Source organism: Formica exsecta, unplaced genomic scaffold (genome assembly GCF_003651465.1).
Source record: "Formica exsecta isolate Colony F162 unplaced genomic scaffold, ASM365146v1 scaffold38, whole genome shotgun sequence".
NCBI classification, from domain to species: Eukaryota; Metazoa; Arthropoda; class Insecta; order Hymenoptera; family Formicidae; genus Formica; species Formica exsecta.
In genome coordinates this window covers 444,580-466,391 of record NW_021851042.1, presented here as the reverse complement: position 1 = coordinate 466,391, position 21,812 = coordinate 444,580, and the positions used below count along the sequence as shown (strand labels likewise).

Genomic DNA, 21,812 nt, shown 5'->3' with positions numbered 1-21,812 from the left:
AAATTCTCAATGCGTACGTTATGAAAATAATTTATCAATAAAATTTAATTCGTATTCTAATAAAATATCTTTCCAAACAAAAAAAAAACTGCGACATCCTCGGACATCGACTTCATCGACGCGAGTCCGGAGCCTAGCACATCTTAAATAACACTGAGAACTCTGTACCTACCGTAGCCTATCAATGACTAGTAGTCTCTTTTAACCCTACGAATGCGTATTAAAATTTATAAGAGACACCAATATTTATCTAGTTTAATAACTTGCTATAAAAGTAATTTAATTATTTCTTACTCTGTCAAACACACACATATATCTAACGATAAGAGAGATTAAGAAATAACAAAATTTGTTGAGTGATTATTTTATTTAATATACGTGGAAAGATCCCATTTTATAAGTGAAAGAAAAGTTTTTATACGGATTGATATAATGTGATTGTAAGTCCGCTTTATGTTAATTTCATTCACGAAATCCTGAAAAAATATAGATAGCAGCCGGAGAACCGCACGTCGTGCAAGATATATCAGACTTTACCAATGCGTACTTAATCATTGTATCAGGAAAATGATACATTTATAAAATTAAATAAAGGAACCTAATGTATTGTTTCACAGATTTCGATCAATAATGGAGCAAAGTTATTCTTTTAACTTTAAAGTAGTGAACAATCGGTACGTCAACTTTATTGAGCAACAGCAAAATTTTTATTGCTCTGTTTTAAAAACCAAAATTTACAAAACCTCATTAGAATTAAACATCTTCGATGAATAATATAAATTAATCCTTTCAGTGCAGTGACGTATACCATGTACATCTGTCCCTGAAGTTTCTTGAAAAAAAAAAAAAGATATTTTCATCATGATTTCTCTCTAAAAGTCAATACTTTATAATTATAAATCGCGTTTTCATTATATAAGGAGAATATGCAAAACTCTGCAGTGTTAAATAGAATCATAACTATAAATATTTAAAATTACATAAGATGAAAAAATTATAGATAAAACCAAAAAAATTTTAACAATTTAAAAGTGTTAAACGAGAATTAAAATAAATCATAATTTTATTAACATTTCTATCTCTAATATGGTACTGAAAGGGTTAAGGGACGCATACTATATATTAATATAATTTTCTTTAGTTAATGGAACTGGGAACAATCACTATATATACACACATATATGTTTTATTCAATAAAGATATATGTAGTTTAGAAGTGAGCTATGTACGAATCGAAATAAAAAATATGAAATAAAAAATATCTTTGACACATTACTAACGCATTTTAACTTATAATTCCCTTAAATTCTCAATGCGTACGTTATGAAAATAATTTATCAATAAAATTTAATTCGTATTCTAATAAAATATCTTTCCAAACAAAAAAAAAAAATAAAATAATAAAATTTTATTTAATCGTATATTTAAAATATTATCGCAATTATATATAAATTTTATAAATAATATTAGCAAGATTATATCGTTTAAAGAATAATTGTGGAAGACAATAATCTCTCGCAAAAAAAGGCACAGTTATTAACATATGATTTGCATACGGCCATAAAAATTGCAAACGCGGATTTAGCATTAACCAAGCGTCGAAGGAGTGCCGGATAATCGATAGCACTGGCGCCGTTTCGCAAGAGTGAGAAGAGGGTGAAAGGGGTCACTGCATCACTTCACCTTATTCCATATAATGTAGATCCCAACCATACAATAAATATCTTTAAAGCGACGTAACAAAGTATAACGATATAATCGCGGAGTTTTTGAAAAGTTTGCTCTAAAAACTTCATAGATAAAAAAATGTAATATAAAATGCCTTTTACATATTATTTCTCTCGACGGAAAAATGTTCAAGCAAATTGGCGATTGTTCCTAGTGCAGATAATTGGCACAATTTATATAACAATTTCGTAAACGAGATATCGTTATGAATCATATCTAAAGAGAAGATGAATATTCTGACATAATTGCATTTGTAAAATGTAAATCGGTATAATGGACCAATTACCGCGCAATTATTGCATCCATTTGTATCTTTGTTACAAATAGCAAATAATGAATTAACTATTAGTTTGTTCTTTTAATCTCTTTATGCGATAATCGATTGTAAACGGTATAATAAATGAATAATATAATGAAAATTTTCATCATTTTTCTTCTTTACTCTTTTTCAATTTGCACTTTTAATTAATCAAATAAAAGTGCCGCAATCAGTGAGAAGAAATTGCATTTTTGTGATAAAATATTCTTGCATATAATATGTGGAGAGAATTTTCTTCTATTAAGCTTAAAGTTAAAAGTTTTTACAATATTTGAATATTTTGAAGAATCCAAAAAAAATAAAATTCAATCAGATATGTTATTCTAAGAGAATATCGACTTTACACATACACACATATATAACATATATATTAGTTTCTTTTTCTGCACATCTATTTATCTATTGAAATAAATTCGTACAATATTAAATTTACGGTAATTTAAAGTATTAAATTTAATAATTTAGAAAATTAGGCATTAGTGTTCCACTCTTTGAAACGTACGTTTGTGCCATCTATCCCGAAAGGATTTACAACTTTTCACTGGAGGAAATGCCTATACAAATAAATGTGGTTCTTAGAGAACGGAGGAGGGTAACGAAGCGGTAGAGAACGGTAATCGCCAACCTCGCTGTTTTCGATGAAAAAATCCAATAGAAGATAATGCAGTTTAGTTTCTAGAGATCGATGTGAAAGCCCTGGCAGTCTTTTGCGCGATAAAGACGCAGTTAAATAAGAAAATTCAACCTAATAAAGTTCCGCTTTTAATTACCTTTACGCAAATTAATCCTTTTACAGCGGAAAATGAGAGATGTCTCTTCTCTAGAATTATAAATTGTAATTAAGAGTCTCTCTAATATCATTGTAAAAAAGTATCCAGAACAATTATTAATTTTTGTTATTTTTTAGTTGAAGAAATACAACAATTGGTATATCTATCTATGGCATGAAACTTTTTATAAGTTCCGAATCATATCATGTATAATCTAATGTATCTTAATATAAAAATCAATTATAAAAAGATATCTTCACGCGATATTTTATTAATGTAATTCTGGACTAGAAAAGATCAATTGTTAAAAAAATCAAAGAAAATGTTTTGTGTTTTTAGATTGCATTAATATGCATGTATCGATTTAAGTCTCAAAGTATTTTTATCTGTTTATTTCTTGATCTATTCAACAATTTCATGCTTGCTATGTTTCTCCACGGACCACTATCTTATACTTCTAGATATCTTTCGATCACAGATCATTTTATGCACAATAAATTTGTTGAAAAGTTACTCGATATTTTCTCGCACATCAAACAGAATTAATACAAAAATAGTATAAATAAAATCATTAGTCAAAAATATGCAATATATCTGTGTTAATCGCGCGTAATAACTATTAATATTAATATTCGCACTGCACCAGGTATATATATCACATCTCGGTTTTCCGAACTCGTCGTTATCGACATGCTATCTCAGTGTAATATTTGCAAAGTACAACTCCCAGTATATAAAAGCAAAGTAACAATAACATAATATAAAATAGTTGTTAAAATGATATGTTTATAACGTAAATATATCATGTATAAATCAAAACATTCAAGCTAGTAAAAAAAATTGCAATATATCCCAGAAGTCGCGCAATTTCTTTCAGCTATGATTCTTCAATGAATCGGGAAAACCGATTTCTCGGACGAAAATTTAAATTAACATTATATTATTTATTATGTCATATTTAAATACGGTTTACTTTATTCGCTTAATTTATTAATCAATAAAGCAAAGATAAGATAAAAAGGTTAAAAAATACCAATTTATATCTTGCAATAAAATATTTGTGTTCTTATACACAGAACTCCTTAGAATTTATAACCGATGAGAAATGCGCGTTATAAGAATTAATTTTAGAGAAGATATACATATATATCCGACATCGAAACGATGTAAACGTTGAAGAAACTACGTAATTATATGTAGTTCCCAATAAATGTCATTTAAACACTTGTCACATCAGTAATCTCGATTCTAGAAATCGGTTTCGCGGGTTCTACATGTATAAAGCCTTCCTCGTTATTCATAAACTCACCAATTCGAAGCTGCTGTAAATTCGCCACGATCGAGTCTACCTGAAACGGCTGATCCGGTAAAGCAGTCTCACTTCTGAGTTTGCTAAAGTGAAGATAACAAATGCCACGATAGCCTTGCCAAGTTATCTCACTCGGCTTAATGCCACGCTCCAACAGAGCATTTTTCAAATCTCGGACTCTCACGCCGGACGAGATGTTCGACAGCTTTAAAGAGAAGTCGATATGCGCTTTCGTTTTGGCACGGAGATTCTTTCGTCGTCGGGGGACACTCTTGATGTTTTCCATTTTCGTCTGTAACACACATAAGCAAGATTTATTTATAAAAAGATACTATGTAAGAAGTATTATAAATGAAGTATGAGAGAAAATAAATAAATAAAAAAAAAACATTTTTCACAATTAATTTCAGATGTGCTTTATTTTAACATAGAGAAGATTTTAATATAAGAACATTTATTGTAACAGAGAGACTCAACTCAAATTCAAAGAATTTATCATTAATAGGAAAGCAATTTTGTAAAATTCGATATATATCGAAGTATTACTTCAGCATTAGAAAGATTATTCTCCTCTTCAGTTTTCGCTTTCTTATAAGTACGTTTTCGTGGGAAACGTGGCTTAAGAATTTTATCTTTGGCACTTTCCACAGTAGAATTTTCCACATTAGATACATCCTTTTTTACATTGAGACGTTTCTTGTTTTTCGGATATTTAACGCGATTTTTTATATATCGATGCGTCTCAATATCAGAATCAACTTCCTTCAGAGTTACCATCTTGCCATCTCTGCAGAAAAATAACCGTGTATTTACGCGAAATAGCCCATTTAGCGTGATTCAGGCAACTTAATGCATACTTTTCATCCATCTCTTTGAGCTGCTGTAATACCTGCATGGTTTTGAGTTTTCTTTCACTGAGCATATGCCACAGTATGCCAGATGGTTTCTTTAATCTCGGCTTCACGAATATAGTCTGTGTCGGTGTAACAATTATATCCACCGGCACGTCATATTCTTTAAACAATTGTGGCGGTAAATAATCTATGATTTGGCAATCGTGCACTGTCGTGATAACGATTGTGTTTTCTGTTATTGTGCCCATTCTCATCATCATTGCAAATTCGAGATCCGCAAACCCTTCTCCTTTGCCAAGCCTGCATCCATCTCGACTGACGCATACAGATCCCAACACAATGAGATCTACCTGAATAAATAACATATGTTTAGATAATTGTATTATAATGAAATGTTTGAATAATTTACCATTGTATTTTTAACAATTATGTATATGATGCTTATCAATTAAATAATAAATTATTTTTCCTGATCAAACATACTGAATTATAAGAAATATAATAATTACCTTAATATTGGAATCGAGTCCAAGTGGTTTACCTGCTTGCTCTAGGCCACGCATAGAAGCCAATGTTTTTAGTTGTTCCTTTGTTGCACCAGCGACTGGTATAACATGCAGAAATAAGCCAGATCTTAACCTGGGAATAGGCACAATAATTTCTTTGTTGGCCTCTAGAGCTAAAAATCGTACTGGTTCTTGTGGTTTGTCTGGATTTATTTTTATAGTTTTTGCCTTCTTAAATTCATCCAATTCAGTCAATCGCTGTGCTGCCTCCGCAGCACCCTTGAAGTTTGGGATTCGTTTCTATATGTTAACGGGAAAGTTTACCAATTCATTCTTTGCCATATAATCCCACACCTTTCGACGAAAACCCGATTTCGTTATCTCGTCGGCTAGAGAAATTATTAACATAAAGCAAAGAAGTCCAATCTTTAAATACAATTAATATATTCATATGTGATTATACAGACACATATGTATATTTATTTATACTCATTTAACAGCTTATAAAATAATTTCAAAACAGTGGAACAAAATAATGTATTTCTGGGATTCAAATAGGAATACAAAAATACAGATTTTTTTTTTGATATTTGGATTAAAGAAACGCCTGTTGCGCTAATCGCAACTACTTACGTAATTTTTCCGTCATTCTGTTTGATCCACCGACGAAATCTTACAGGACAAAAGATCCAGATCCAGGAGAGATTCAGGAAGGATAACTGTATGAAATCTCTTACAAAAATAGATCACACGATTTATCCCATCTATGCGCGGCTGTTTTCCTGTTGTATCTATTTCTACACGGCTACATGTTCGCAAACTTCAAAAAATTGTAATCCTCTAGGGATTATATTAGGCTTCTCTTTATCGATACGAAATATTGTTGGAAAGCGATTTTTTATGCGAAATTCGCTCGCCATCAAGTAACGAAAAGTTCCAATGTCTGATTGCATGTTATTCATAATCATGTTATATTCATAATCATAATCATAATCATATTCATAATCAATGGACAATGAAAGTAAGCAATTGAAAAACGAATCAGCTGATCCGCATTCAGATGCTCTTGTCAGTAAACTAGGGAGTTAGTAGTTAGCAAATCATCGATGCCAGTCACTATAGTGATTACTGGACAGTGACGGATGCTGCGTAGTTATCAAAAATTAGCATTTCTCTCTCTCTCTGTCTCTACGCTATAAAAATTTAAATTTATTTTAGCCTTTTAAGAATATAAATATTTTTTTATATAACATAATATTATACTTTTAAATATTTATATTACAATTATACTTTTACTTTCGGTAAACATTGACAAATGTATATTCTATACACATAATTTAATGTAAATAATATTTGCTTATATGTGATTTAATTTTTGCTTATCAAATATTAATTATATGTTAAAATATAATATATACAAAAAAGTATATTCTCTTTTATCTTCTAACATATAAAATACTAAAATTTATTACTAGTATCTTAAAATATAATAAAAATAAAATATAATAAATTTATTACTAATATCTTAAAATATAGTTTAAATGCACTTTTCCTTATATGAAAAAATTCTCTGGAATTTTGTTAATAGAAAAGATGAAGCATTTACTATTTATAAACAAATTGCGATGGATATACATTAAATCGATATGGCAACTCTACATGTGATTACACTCCTGCGTGCGAGTGCGAGTGAAATAAATCAGCGTTCGGCTCCGTCGTCAAAAATGGCTTTACTCGCGAGGAATATCTGCAAAACATTTTCCCAGGTAATACGATGTTCCTTTGTATTTTCGAAATTTCGCCTTGCTTGTATTTGTGAAATATGAAAAAATATATAACAGGAATAGAAACGTTAATAATTATGTTGTGTAAAAATAACGCGACATTTTTTGGCGGATAATAGATGGAAGAAGAAGCGCAAGGGCATTGCATATTCAAGTATTTTTATTCGAAATGCAGACTAATTTTCGATGACTCGTATCAGAAATGTGCCTATTTCGATATACTGCGAGAGCGTTCTGTAACCACCTAAACACATGAATTTTTATATATCAATTAGAACGAGCAACCAGTTCCGAACTCATTTATGTTATTTAATCAGAACGATTATGTTATCCATCGAAAAACAGCAAAGTTAGACGTAGCTATTTCTTAAAAATAAATAAATTATTAATGAAAAATACATCAACTTTCTTATGTGCATATACTCATGCTTGAGTCAAATAACAAAATAGGATATATAAAATATAATTTAATACTATCTATCATTAATTAAGAAGATTGCATTAAGAGATCTTAAAATTGAAATGGTTAAAAAGATATTCATTCAAAAAGCAAATATACAACATGCTACTTGAAATTTTTTAAATTATTACATTCATATATTTATTATGTATGTGTAAGTTCTATCTGACACATATATTTGTATATTTAGAGTTAGAGAGTATATCATATTTATAATTTATTAGTTTATATATATATGTATATATATATAAAATAACAAAATATAAATATGATATATATAAATTTTATTATAATTCATTTTGTGTACAGGCTGCTCAGAAGAGCACTATTAGGACTCTGCATGTAGGTGTAATACGGCAGCAAGAATCAGTAAGTATTGCTATTCTTTAAATGACATTTAAATACTTGTGTCTACTGATAATTATCTTTTTCAGATAGTTGAACAAGAAGGAAGATTGAAATGTACCTTGATACCAGGAGATGGTGTTGGACCAGAACTTGTAGTCGCGGTTCAGAGTGTGTTCAAAGCTGCGGATGTCCCGGTTGAGTTTGAGCCCTATTTTCTGTCTGAAGTGAATCCAACTCTGAGCGCTCCTTTGGATCAAGTCTCTAATAGTATTGCTAGAAATCGAGTCTGTTTAAAGGTTTGATTAGATACTTCTTATAATCTTATAACATAATATTATATATCTAAAGAGTTCATAAAACATTAAATATATTATGCTTCAAAATTTGTTAAAGAATATGTACAGCTGAAAGATAGTGATGATTTTGTAACATTATATGTAACATTATTTTTTATATTACAGGGTATTCTAGCAACTCCAGATCATTCTATGACAGGAGAGTTGCAAACCTTGAATATGAAACTACGTAAGAGCTTGGACCTATATTCGAATGTAGTACATGTGAAATCTCTACCAGGTATCAGATCACGTCATCAGAATGTAGATTGTGTTATCATCAGAGAACAAACAGAAGGAGAGTATTCCGCATTGGAGCATGAATCTGTCAAAGGAGTGGTAGAATGCCTGAAGATCGTAACAGCTACTAAGAGTCAGAGAATTGCAAAGTTTGCCTTTGATTACGCTGTAAAGAATAATCGCAAGAAAGTTACATGTGTTCACAAAGCTAACATAATGAAACTCGGGGATGGGCTTTTCCTCAAGTCTTGCCAAGAGATCGCCGAAATGTACCCCAGGTATCCTAATAATTTTTTTGTCACCTATTGTCTAACTTAAATGTTCGTTATAAAAAGTAATGCAAAATTTTTTATATTTTTATAAAACATTATTTTTTTTGATAAAACAGAATTACGTTCGAGACAATGATTGTCGATAACTGCACCATGCAGATGGTTTCTAATCCACATCAGTTCGATGTTATGGTAATGCCGAATCTGTATGGAAATATCGTGGATAATCTCGCATCCGGCTTAGTCGGCGGTGCTGGAGTCGTTGCTGGTGCCAGTTATAGCCCCGAATGTGTCGTTTTTGAACCGGTAATATATTTTGCTTTACTGGTGCAACATAAGATTTATATTTGATACAATTATGTAATATGTGGAAAGAAGATAATTTCTCGAATTTGTGACTTGTTAATTTCAAAATGCACAATTATATTACTAAACTGCATTCTCTTCAATAGGGTGCAAGGCACACATATTCTGAGGCAGTCGGCAAGAATGTTGCGAATCCGACAGCGTTGTTGCTGTGCGCGGTGAAACTGTTAAATCATGTAAATCTCAAACGCTACGGTGAGCAAATCCGGGAAGCATTAAACCGCGTATTAAATGATGGAAAAGTGCTCACAAAGGATCTGGGTGGGCAAAGCTCTACAACGGAGTTCACCACCGCCGTAATAAACAGCCTGCGTTAACGAGAATATTTGTGTAATATAGAACAGAGATACATAGATCCTCCATCGCAAAATCATTTTTTTGAAATCATCTAGGATATCTGGAATGATTGTGTAAAGTGTAGTACACCTATTATAGAGTATAGCTATATATAATTATATATAAAACTAATAGAATTATAAAATTTGTAAAATTGTGTAATTGTATAGTAATATACAATGATGTATATTTCTATCTGCAATAGTAATGCATTGTACGTTCTGTGAACAAAAAGAACTTTAAACAGTCTTTGCACATTGCTGGTTCATGCATGGAAGTCCAACTGTGATGTGCAAATGCATAATTAATTTTATAATAGACAACATATACAAATTGTATTATATCTATATATAATAAATTATGCTACCTTACACACTTTATTCCAAAACTACAATTAGCTCCCATCAATTCAATCAAATAATGTAAATATATAAATAATATGTTTAAATAAATTTAAACAAAATTGTATTAAAAACTGATGAACTATATTCCAATGTATTTTTTAATTTACACTTTATTTTTTTTTATACTAATTATTTAATTGTTTTTTTTTTTAATCTTTAGAAATAAACTAATAAAAATTTGTATAGTATTACAGATATATATTAGTATTTCTCTCTCTCTCTCTCTCTCTCTCTTTCTCATCCAGTGGGTTTCGTTTAAACTGACAGTAAATCATATATGAATATATATCGGAACTTCTAATCATCTGCAAGTCTGCATCTATCATCTGCATCAACAGCTGATCGGAGCTTACATCTATTCATACTTTACACACATCATATGTATCTAAACATACATATACAAAAAGTGAAGTAAAATTCAAGTCAATGGATCCCGATAATTACTCGGTGGATTTAATAAGTCAGGATATTGTTAAATATCATTTTGAAGTCAACGCTTTAATACAAGTAAGTAAATATCGATAGCGATATATGAGATATAACCTAATTTTAGTATTGTACTAATTTATTACAAAACGATTATATTGATAGTATGAGAAATATATTAGGAATTATGTATATGTATAATCTCACTTAATAATTTTTATATATTTATATATATGCAGGATATACAACAATGCAGCGGACCACTAGAGATACTCAATGAGCTCAATGCAGAGGGCAGAACCAAAATAGCAGTTTTGAAATCCTCCATTGACCGATTAGCGTCTATTGCTGAAACCGAATCAAATGAGAAGGAAAAAACTGAACTGTTACTTGCAGTGGACAACTATAAGGAGCAGCTGAGCACTTCTCTGACAGCCTTCCGTAAGGCCAATGTTGTTAGTGCATGTGTCATTGACAAATTGGCAAGGGAAAATTTATTCTCCATGCCAGAAGAACAACAGGCCGCTCTCCGTAAACGACACAGCAAACAGAGCTTGACAAATGCGTCTAGTCAAGTAACAGATAAGTTATTGAGCATTTCAAGACATCTAGCTGAAATAACTCAGAGAGGCGCTGACACCTTGGACACACTATGTATGTATAATGTTATATTACTCGATATGATAACATTACGATTCTATGGATTATCATCATTTCAGTAACATCCTCAGACAAGGTTGGTGGCACCAAGGATGAGTTAGAACATCAACAACAGGCAATAGTACAATCGGGTAAGCTCTTAGGAAAATATGGAAGACGGGAAGTCACTGATAAAGTTTTGCTCGCATTGGCATTTGCTTTTTTCCTCGCTTGTGTATTTTACATTCTACAAAAAAGACTATTCTGAATATAATATATTAGTATTTAGGATAATATCATGTAACTATCTCTATAATATACAAATTCCTATATGAAATATAATGTGATAAAAAAAAGAATCGCGAACGAATAGCATGCAATGTCTTACCAGTCTATTTGTGAAAATCTTTGTGAGCATTTCTCAAGAATGAACCAGAATCAATATAGCGTTATATATTATATATAATATTAATATATATATTGCAAAAGAGAGTTAGAAAGAGATAGCTACGTAGTATGTAAAAGCATTTAGAATTATGAATGGAGGGAAGCGAATCTTATTTCTGTACGATATAGCAGAGAGAATATATGACTTGTATATACAACCATCGAACCACAAAAAATTACCTGGGTTCTATTAGAAATTTTTTAGATTGATTTTATAGAGAAAATTGAAAATAAAGTCTTTACAAAATTTGTCCATGGTATTTAGATAAGAGAATAAACTTTATCTATTGAACAGCGGAAATAAAAATAGTCAACACAAAACGGAGTTTATTAACGAATAAAATAAAAAAAATTAATGTAAATATGTATCATATATTTGTATTATATATAGATTTATAATATATTATGAAAGATCTCTCTCTATACTTTTTATTCAAATTTTAATCAATAAAGAGAAAGAATTGGAAATTGTAGTTTTTTGCAACAATGAATGACATTTTAATAGATATTTATTATTTTCACATAAAGATAGCTTTCCTAATCTTTAGAGTGCTGTATTATAAACATTTCCTACCTGGTGATCAAATTTGAAATTCATATATAATAGATTTGATGCAGAGAAAAGATAGCATGGATTATATCACAAAGAAATCGATATAAACTCACCTATACAATAAATTGACGTGACAATGAATGATACAACGTGATATTTGCATAGATATCTCCAAGTTATCCATAGTGCCTTCACAATAATTGTTATCTGTACATACATACATTAAAAAATTAGTTTTTATGTTAAAAGTTATTTCTTTCAAAAAAATTAATTTTTTATAGATTATTGGTTGGTAGTAATATAATAGTATGTAAAAGAGAGTTGAGGGTAAATTAAAATAATTTTATATATGTATTATTTGTTTGTCATAACACAAAATTATTTAGATTGCATTTGAAGTTTAGAAAAGAAGTCAAGAGTATGTATGAAGAAAAGAATAAAAGGCTTACCAAGCATTATCTTTATTAAAAACTGTATATTCATTTTAATGAAATATATCAAAGTAAAATCCATGCAATTTTTTTAAAAACAGAAATATCTATCAAATCTATTAAAAGTCTATGAAGTCTTTAACATAAATTCTGTCAACATAAAATATTTAAATCTAATTAGATTCAATTATATACTTTATAAGATATGTTATTTATACAGAATAGTCGATTATCTGATGCGAAAAAATTGCTCGATCTTTGTCTTTGGAAATTCCGATCTATATACAATATGCCACAAACTAATATATTAAATATTAAATAATCTTACAATTTATTCATAAAACAATACTATTGCCAATAATTGCGTCTATTTGGCTCGATTATTTCTTTGTTGGCTTACTTGTGTGAATATTATCGGAGCCTGGAATCTCTGTTTCTTTATGATATGATGATCTCACATAAAAGAAAAACAATAAAATTGCAGCAAAAGCGCGCGTGACAAATGGAGTGCGCAATCGATAAAAAATGTGCTATGAAAACTATTAAATCTTACCAGACATAAAAAATATTTGAAAATATTGTATTTCTATGTCTATGAATCTTGCAATTTACTCATAAACGGTGTTTTATTACGAATAATTGCGTCTGTTTAGTTCAATATTATCTTTTTGTCGGCGTAGATCTTTTAAAAGACCGATAGATTAGAAAAGATCTAATGGTCCGATTATTTCCACCGAAAAAAATCGCTCTATTTTTACCACTTAAAATTCCGGTCTAATATATCATAAAATTACTAAATAATATCACAATTTATTCAGAAGACTAATGCTATTACAAATGATTACATCTATTTGGCTCGATTATCTGTTTGTCGGCCTACCTGTGTGGATATTATCGGAGCTCGGAGTCTCTGCTTCTTTACGACACGACGGTTTCACGCGAAAGAGAAACATGAAGTTGCTGCAAAAGCCCGCCTAACAAGGGGAGTGTGCAACCGATTCTTAAGAATTTTTAAGTAAAATTTTGATAAAAACGGCACGCATAGACGTTACTTATAATAAGATCTCGACTATAAATCTATATGTAAACTCGATTCCAAATGTACAGCATTTAAAAGACCGATAGAAGAAAAGGATCTAATGGCCCGATTATTTCTACCGAAAAAATCGTTCGGTTTTTGCTACTTGAAATTCCGGTCTAATAAGTAATAAAATTACGAAATAATCTCACGATTTATTCAGAAGACGATATTATTGCGAATAATCGCGTCAATTTGGTTCGATTATCTCTTTATCGGCTTACCTTTTCGGATATTATACGGAGCTCCGTCTCTCTGCTTCTTTACGACAAGATGGTCCCGCGCGAAAGAGAAACATAAAGTCGCTGCAAAAGCGCGCGTAATATGACCAATCAGAATGCAGGAACTTGCGGCGCTTTTTTTCTGATTGATCGTGTCACGCGCACTGTTGCAGCGACCTCATGTTTCTCTTTTGCGCGGCATAATTTTATTTAATTTCAAAATGGTGGCAAAAATTAAGCGATTTTTTCGGTGGAGATAATCAGGCCATTAAATTATTTTCTCAAGCAAACCAAGTATTTGTAGCGCCAAGTGGAGTGCGCAATCGATTCTTAAGCAAAATTTTAAAACAAAATTTCGATAAAACGACACTTAGCATAGTACTCATTAATATTATAAAATATATTTTTATATATTTTTCATAAAATAAAAAAGATAGGCAAATTAATAGAAATTTATTTAATGAAACAGAATAGATATATTGAAAGAGCATTCTTTTTTTTTTTATTAAAGTTTTAAATTTAAATTTCCCTCTTTTCTTTTTTTATAAATTATAGATCTAAAAAAAAAAAAAATTAATCATAATTGGTTAATGATCAATATAAGTCAAATCAACTCATTAAATGTATCAATGATGCAACGTTAAATCAGACAAATGTTTTTATTGGACTATCACAAAACGTTTTTGTGGAGTATATAATGTATTGAGAAGGATACGATGACTGAGATTGCTAAAATGGAAGCAACTTTCACTCTATATAGTGGATAACTCAGTTTAACTTACGTAAAATAGCAAATTTCTTAATCCTTTGAATCCAAATCATTTTATAACAACAGACATAATTATTTTCTTTATATGACAACCTTTGTGTAAACTCAATACAATTTTTCTATATAGTAAATAAAACATAGCACATGCCATAGTTAGATTTATGAAATTACATTATCAATATAATGCTACACAATAAATAATCAAATTATGTGTATTCATGGCATCATTAAATGGGCTAAAAGAACTGATTGTCATTTAATCCTTTGCATTCTTATATCATGTTTATAGCAACTGCGCAAGAGATCTTATTATGATATTACATGAAAGCTGATGTTTTACAGAAGTTATTTGCTTAAATATTAATGTTTGCATATTACATTTGCGTTGCAAGATTCAATTTGATTCAACTTGATTAATTATTACTGTCATAGCGAGAATAATTCTGAATGCAAAGGATTAAAATATCCTTATCCCAAGTGATCTAGCTTTGGTATAATATATGTAGATACTTAATATATAAAATTAACCATCATTGACGAATTTTATAAAATAATTTGATGGAACAATATTTTCTGGGTTTTCATAAGTTAATTATAATATTGTCGTTTTTATATTTTTAATGTGTATGTTCACATTGCAAGACAAAAAAAAATATATATATATTATCTATTCATATCTCTCCCTGCCAGAATTATTAAAATGAAATACAATTAAATATTTCCACTGACCATTCATTGATTGCATTCTCACACAAATAGAACTAATATGCATTTCATGTCCAGTAGTAGAGTTTTGCTGCAACACGACACGCTCAATATCATTTGCTATAATAATCGCTTAAATATTTTATTAATTTACAATCTTTGAGGTTAAATAAATTAAGATTAATTTTTTTAAATAAAATTGACAAAAATATACTTACGTACATTATGAGATTGATTAATTATTAATCAATATATCCTAAGACATATAGAAAAAATTTCACAGCCGAATAAACGCAGTGATTCACAAATATCAATATTGACGTGTGTTAAATCTCAACATTATTGAGATTCAACATACATTCTCGTCTTTCAAACTTATTTTTAAATCTATCTATCTGGCATCCCTACGAAAAAAAAATATTGATTTATGTTTATGATATTGAATTATTGATAAAAACCACATAATCATATCTAAAAATAATGACAGTTTTTATCTGACTCAGCGCGTGCGTGTCGTTGCCCCAAACTCCTTCAATTATTAATTACGTAATTTACAATTATATTACCGTATTGCATTTAATTTTATCTTCAAATTTTGTCCTTTAAATTTATATTTTGCATAGACTTTAAGCTTAAAATCTCAACTTATCTCGTTCACGAATGCAAATAAAATCGATTTGCTTGCTGTGTCGCATAGGATTTTTTTTCTCTTAAGCAACTCGTCTCTTTTGGTACAGCCTTACTTTAATATAGTTACAAAAAATAACACTCTGTTATATCTTTAAAGGAACTCCCTGCTTGATATAGTCAATTTTGTCTTTGAATGAATAATTCGCTGAGATTAAGCTTTTGAGCCTGTCTTATCTTGAAATTTCTGCACATGAAGCCTCTTATAATCCTTTCTATATTTCTCGATCGTCAATTCGGCCTCACTGATATTCGACAGGCTCAATGCTACCGGATCCAAGCTCGCCGCCAGCTTCAAATACGTCTCCTCCATCTCCTTCGTGATTTTTACCTCATAATCTAAATTCTTCTTATGACATTCCTTCGACGATCGCTCGTCCAGCACATCGAAAGTTATGAGATTTTCGCTCTTGTCCTGTTCTATGCGCTTTGACAAGATATTAATATTATTGGGCTCGTTTTCTATAACCCTTTCGCTACAATCTTCGATATTTATCAAAGACTTTTTTGACGCATCTCGAACCTTGTAAGCCAAGATTCCGTCCTGCTTCGAAGGCTTGCATTTCTTCAGAGAATTGTTCGGATAGACGTCGCTCGTGGTATTCTCTTCGCACTTAGTCTTATTGCTATTGTCTGATGCGGAATTTTCCATGCATGTGGATTGACGACTGACGTCAATGGACGACTGGACCCATTCGGCCACTCGTTGCAATTGATTGTCCTGCAGCAGCACTGGTGGTGAATTGTCCTCGCTATTGGTAGACGTCGAATGTTCAGAACCAGCCCGAGATGCTTTTTTTGCATGTACCAATGCAGTGCTGGCCTTGCCGCTGCCGTTGCTATACAATACAGTCTTGAAGTGACCGGCGTTGTCCAGTAAAATATTTTTAGAGCCAGGTGTGACGCGCACCAGACAATTCCGCGGGCCTATCACGCGACTCGAGTTGGACTTAGTGCTCGAGTTGAAAGCGCCGCCGGTCAACGATTGCGCGACATCGCTGCAACTACTAGATGGATCGGAACTGGAAATGACCATGCTATCGTTGCTGAAGCTCGGACTAGTCGCTATTTCCATCTGATTGCCATCATTGTGATTCGCTGCGCTATTGTCCGGACTTTTAACCTCGATCAAAGTGAATTGCGCAAGTGCATTTCGCGTCTCCGCCGACCTATCATTCTTCCAATCGCGATCGTTAATGATATCGAGCTCGATACCGCGACTCGCCTTGCATTTATTCTCTATCGAGGCATTTTTTTCAGAGGTCTTCAATTTCGTCCATTCGTTCTTCCACAGCCTGTCATTGATGATGTCGATATGTATCTGTTCTTTATTACAGAACCGATTGTCGACACGCGTCGATCCAGTGTCGAGGAGAAGATCAAAAGGGTTTCCTTCGTCCTTATTCCAACACTTTGCGGTGAATCTAGTATCGATCGGGGAATCGCATTTCCTGTTGTTGTTACTGAATGGTTTGGACGCCTTGTCGTTTATTCTATTGAGACCGTTTGATCTCGGGAACGATGACGAATACTTACTCTCGTGACTCTGGGACGAGTTCTTCTTGTTCGAGTTTATCTTTGTAGTGGCATAATTTTCCTCCGTCATGCAATCTTGCATGGTCCTGCTGATAAACTTCTCTTTGATACTTGGAGCTTGAGAAACAAATATAGTATAATCACCGTTCGAGTGATGGCAGATCTTATCATTGTTCTGGTTGATCTCATAGAAAACCGCATGCGATGCGAGGTTCGATTGAATTTTACCTTTACTTTGATGCTTTTCATCATTTGTCATACCTTCTGATGCTTGCTTTTCGATGCTGCGCGTGGGCCCGTCGGAGAAGGAAAACATATCAGGCACACACGTTTGCGTCTCAGCATTCACCATGAGGATGCTTCTGTGACACGTGCATGTGTTGCAGTGTTTGGCGAAAATTCTTTCCTTCTCGCGATCTTCCAACACCTTTGCCATAATAGTCGCCGATACGACATCCATCGGTGGCTTGATTTCGTCACTATCATCATCACTGTGTTTTTCTACTGCAGGTTTTGTGATATTATACACCATAGCTGTTGGTGGAAATGTGGATATCGGCACAGTAATGCTCTTCACATCTGGCTGCGTTACATCCTGCGTAGAACATCGCTTCTGCGCGACGTATGTTCGCACTTTAGCTTGTACCTCGGAAGGCAGCTGCAATAATAAGAAAGACAATATTGAAATCCACTATGTATGTTTCCACTGCTAATAACAAAGGCATATTTTGTATTTTTAAATGCTACTTAGAAGGTACTCGAGTGCTGACATGCCTATGTCAAAATAAGAAAGGTATTTTTAAGCAAAACTCGAAATAAATATACGCTTTCTTAATAAATATATAAATTATATTATACTGCGTATGCATACTATACATTTTGCTGTTTTTCTATTTTGCACAAAAATATCAGTAATATATTACAATCATTATTATTAAAGAAATATCGCTTTATACCATAATATCTCTTTATAAGTGTCTTTATAATATCTTTATAAGCGCCTTTGTCTCTATGCCTAGCTCACTTTACTTGTAAAAGTATGTAAAGATGTATAAATGTAAATGGAATACATGAGAGTCTGAAATAAAGTTTATTTGTGCGCGCGCACGTGTAACACTGTTGATGCATAAAATAAAAACGAGATGTTATATAAATATGGATAAAATGCCATTGTAACATTTAAGCTTATAATAATGCCAAGGTGTAAAATATAGGAAAATTAAAATGCAATATTTGAAATTAATGATAAATAAACATCGGATACAGAAAATCGTAATATAACTCGTTATTGTCATATAATCTGTTACTATGATATAACTTTTTAAATAAACGAGAGCATTAAATTTATTTTACATATAATGATCTTACCGAATCGTATTTTTGACCCACAAAATTGGAAGGTTTACATTGTAATAATTGAATAGCCAAATTAACGTCGTTTCTATATTTTTCCTGTAAAAGAAAGAAGAATGTTATAAAAAATAAATAGATATAATTGTAGTGCAACTTTTCTTAAATTTATATTTATACAATAGAGCTTTACAAGTGATATAAAACATCAAGAAATATAACTTCTAAAGTACATTATATAAGAATAGAATACTTACATTATCTTGAGTTAATTGATGAATTGTATAATTTGCATCCGCTAATCTATGAGACAGAGTCGCTATGTCCTTTGTGAATGTACTTTTCTCTGTCTCACATTTATCCACAATCCGCAGCAGTTTATCCTCCAAATTTTGATTGACCTTTTGAATTCTCTTGTGCGCTTCGTGCAGGCGTGAATACTTTTCTTGCCATATCAACAATTCCTCCTTCATTGAAGCCAATTCTCCATTTGGAAATTTATCAGCCTCATTTAAAAATTGTGTCTCCATTGTCACAATATGGTTGTCTCTCTCAAGTAGACGCTGGCGCAGATTCTCTATCTCCACATGCAAGTGCATGTCACAGTGTTGTTGATCATTTTGGCTGCAAGAGCCGCACTTACAACCACATTCCTATATGACACACATTATTAGGTAAGTCTACAAGTGTATACAATTAAATATCTTGTTTTATAATAATTTTGTTAACTGTAATAAAAGTAACATATAGATAGTAAAAGAAATTAATATTTATATCAAATATAATATATGTATATATATTATTACAGATAATATATATACATTCTATTCCGATGCAAATAAAAAAACGTATATTGCAGCAAAAAATCAACGGAATTGTCATTGTTTATCGAAAAAATATCTACAGCATTAAGCAATCAGCTGTCTGTCGCCACGTTGGCAATTTTTAACTGTTGTATGGGATTTTCCTGATTAAATTATTCACATACCTTGCACTTCTCCGCCATAATGCTCTACCCCGCTGGAAATATTGGAAATAATGGAAAAATATCGTCTAACAGCGCGACTACTGCGATGTCGTAGGAGCCTCATAACCCTTTCCTTCCTAGACGTCTTTAACGTGACTGCGAGATGTATGTACGGATCTGCCAGGCGCTCGACGTCGCGTTTAATCACGTGCGCAAGTGGGACTCACGGCATAAACAACACGCGTACACTGTACATATTTAATGTGACAACTGACAACTCGTGGAAAGGCCTGCTCATCACCTGTCGTTTCTTCGTCGTGTCGTCGTCTGCCACACGGACGCACGGACCACCCATGAACATGAACACGAACTAGCACCCAGCACGAACGTCTCGAAACAGTGCCGTGCCTATCGAATCTCGGGACCTCATCATCAGGATCCAGAGATCCAAAATATTTAACCAACGATATATTACATACACATATACATATCAATATAAAATAAATTAAATATTAAGACATGTATATATTGTAAAGAACGTATATTATTAGTTTCTGATATTTATAGCGCAGAGAGAAAAGATGAATTATTATATAAACATGAGAAGAAAATATTTTGCAAGATTTGATCGATATATCTTAACATTGTGTATAAACACATTTTTGTTATAAACTGTATAAATAAATATTTTTTATCTATACATGGTGGATCGAATTGAAATAAAGATAATGCAGGAGCGAAGGTTGATTTGCAAAAGTATTTATTAAATGTGTGTTACATCCCCATACATTTTATTTATGTAATTATAAATCGCTGATGGCGTTAATACAATCATAATAACGTTACATTTTCACGATATTGTGTCGAATAGAATACTTGAAAAATCGTCGAATCAGAGTGTATGTATGTTTCGTGTGTATATATGTGTGTGTCGTTGTATCGCCCTTTTTTGTATGCTTTAATTTTAAGAAAAATTGCTACATTTTGAAGTCAAGACCGTAAGTACATCAGTCACAGTTTATAACACAGTTGAAGTTAATTTTGCCTAAATGTACAGGATATATTTGATCAAAAGCTAAAACTTTGCTGTTATATTGAACATCAACGTTGACCAATGTTGCTTTTTCAGAAATACACACGGAATGCCCAGAAAAAGTGCAGCACACACACAATTATGAATATCTTAAAAATAAATTTATATCTTGAAACTAAAATATATTAACAAATGTTATCCTATTTCTTTTGTAAACAGAGGAAAAGAAATTTGTTCTTAGTTTAAAATAGGAAATTAATATTGATCATTGTAAAATTTTAAGCTTGAATTTTATTTATTAATTTTTCTCCTTTTGAGGCCTTTATATATATATTGTAAGCTATTTATTTTAATAAAGTCAAGAGTATGTCAAGCATGATAAGTCAAGTACGATAAAGTCAAATTTTATATATGTGAATATTTAAGTCAGAAATGTATGATAAGTCACATTTTAAAATAATAAATTTAGATAAGTCCAATATGTCTCACATGCGTCACGAAATTCTCGGCTCAATGCCAATAGTCAAATAATTAAAACAAGAATCAAATTTCCGAAAATGAAAAGTAATTATCGAAATTTTAATAAGTTGAATAAACAAAAAATTAAATTCATATTACTTGTATAGTGTATTAATTACTCTGTGTGAATAAATATAAACATCTTTTTCTTGAACAATCCTGTGCATACATGTGCATGTAATATTTATCTAATATTGATGTATATATATATACAGAATGCGACAATGGTCAAGCGTTTGTTCCGATCAGACAATAGTCACTACCAACAACAATCTTAAAATTCTGTTGCAGACTGCAAAAACAAAGGCATCACAAACGTTGCCTTAAAACAATACATATATGTAGTTCTCTTTATATAAATTAAATTATTTTGTTCGCTATATAAAATTTTTGTAATGTATAAACAAATGTATATATATA

At 31.3% G+C, this 21,812-nt stretch overlaps 4 protein-coding genes across 7 annotated transcripts in view; 2 read left to right on the top strand and 2 right to left on the bottom strand.

The window, feature by feature from the left end:
* Positions 1–3,938: 3,938 nt before the first annotated feature.
* LOC115239365 (methenyltetrahydrofolate synthase domain-containing protein) lies at positions 3,939–6,135 on the bottom strand. The gene is given in 5 exon segments (XM_029813846.1): positions 3,939–4,418; positions 4,673–4,913; positions 4,984–5,330; positions 5,490–5,875; positions 6,120–6,135. Coding segments are annotated over 5 exon segments (1,374 nt in total). The 3' UTR covers positions 3,939–4,034.
* Positions 6,136–7,125: 990 nt separating this feature from the next.
* Positions 7,126–10,000, top strand: LOC115239466 (isocitrate dehydrogenase [NAD] subunit beta, mitochondrial). Its single transcript, XM_029813990.1, has 6 exons — positions 7,126–7,252; positions 8,040–8,099; positions 8,165–8,374; positions 8,540–8,931; positions 9,042–9,231; positions 9,378–10,000. Exons 1-6 carry the CDS (start codon positions 7,133–7,135, stop codon positions 9,606–9,608), a joined length of 1,203 nt encoding a protein of 400 aa, XP_029669850.1. The 5' UTR covers positions 7,126–7,132; the 3' UTR covers positions 9,609–10,000.
* Positions 10,001–10,278: 278 nt separating this feature from the next.
* Positions 10,279–21,812, top strand: part of LOC115239468 (vesicle transport protein SEC20) — a 17,748-nt gene continuing 6,214 nt past the window's right edge. Inside the window, exons 1-3 of one of the 2 annotated variants that reach the window (XM_029813993.1) lie at positions 10,279–10,538; positions 10,697–11,111; positions 11,177–11,475. In XM_029813993.1, the coding sequence (XP_029669853.1) occupies positions 10,458–10,538; positions 10,697–11,111; positions 11,177–11,364 (684 nt within the window). In that variant the 5' untranslated portion in view covers positions 10,279–10,457 and the 3' untranslated portion in view covers positions 11,365–11,475. Of the gene's footprint in view, positions 10,539–10,696; positions 11,112–11,176; positions 11,476–21,812 lie in introns of those variants that run through there. The other variant, XM_029813994.1, reaches the window with a different exon arrangement.
* On the bottom strand, positions 14,471–20,339 carry LOC115239465. 3 transcript variants are annotated; one of them, XM_029813988.1, is made up of 5 exons: positions 19,862–20,339; positions 19,131–19,526; positions 18,892–18,975; positions 17,752–18,181; positions 14,471–17,640 (listed from the first exon to the last, which is right to left on the bottom strand). In XM_029813988.1, the coding sequence occupies exons 1-5, from the start codon at positions 19,877–19,879 to the stop codon at positions 16,142–16,144; spliced, it is 2,427 nt and encodes an 808-aa protein (XP_029669848.1). In that variant the 5' UTR covers positions 19,880–20,339; the 3' UTR covers positions 14,471–16,141. The 3 variants fall into 3 exon arrangements, with proteins under 3 accessions (XP_029669848.1, XP_029669849.1, XP_029669847.1); XM_029813989.1 differs by having other exon boundaries at positions 17,785–18,181; XM_029813987.1 differs by having other exon boundaries at positions 14,471–18,181; positions 19,862–20,338.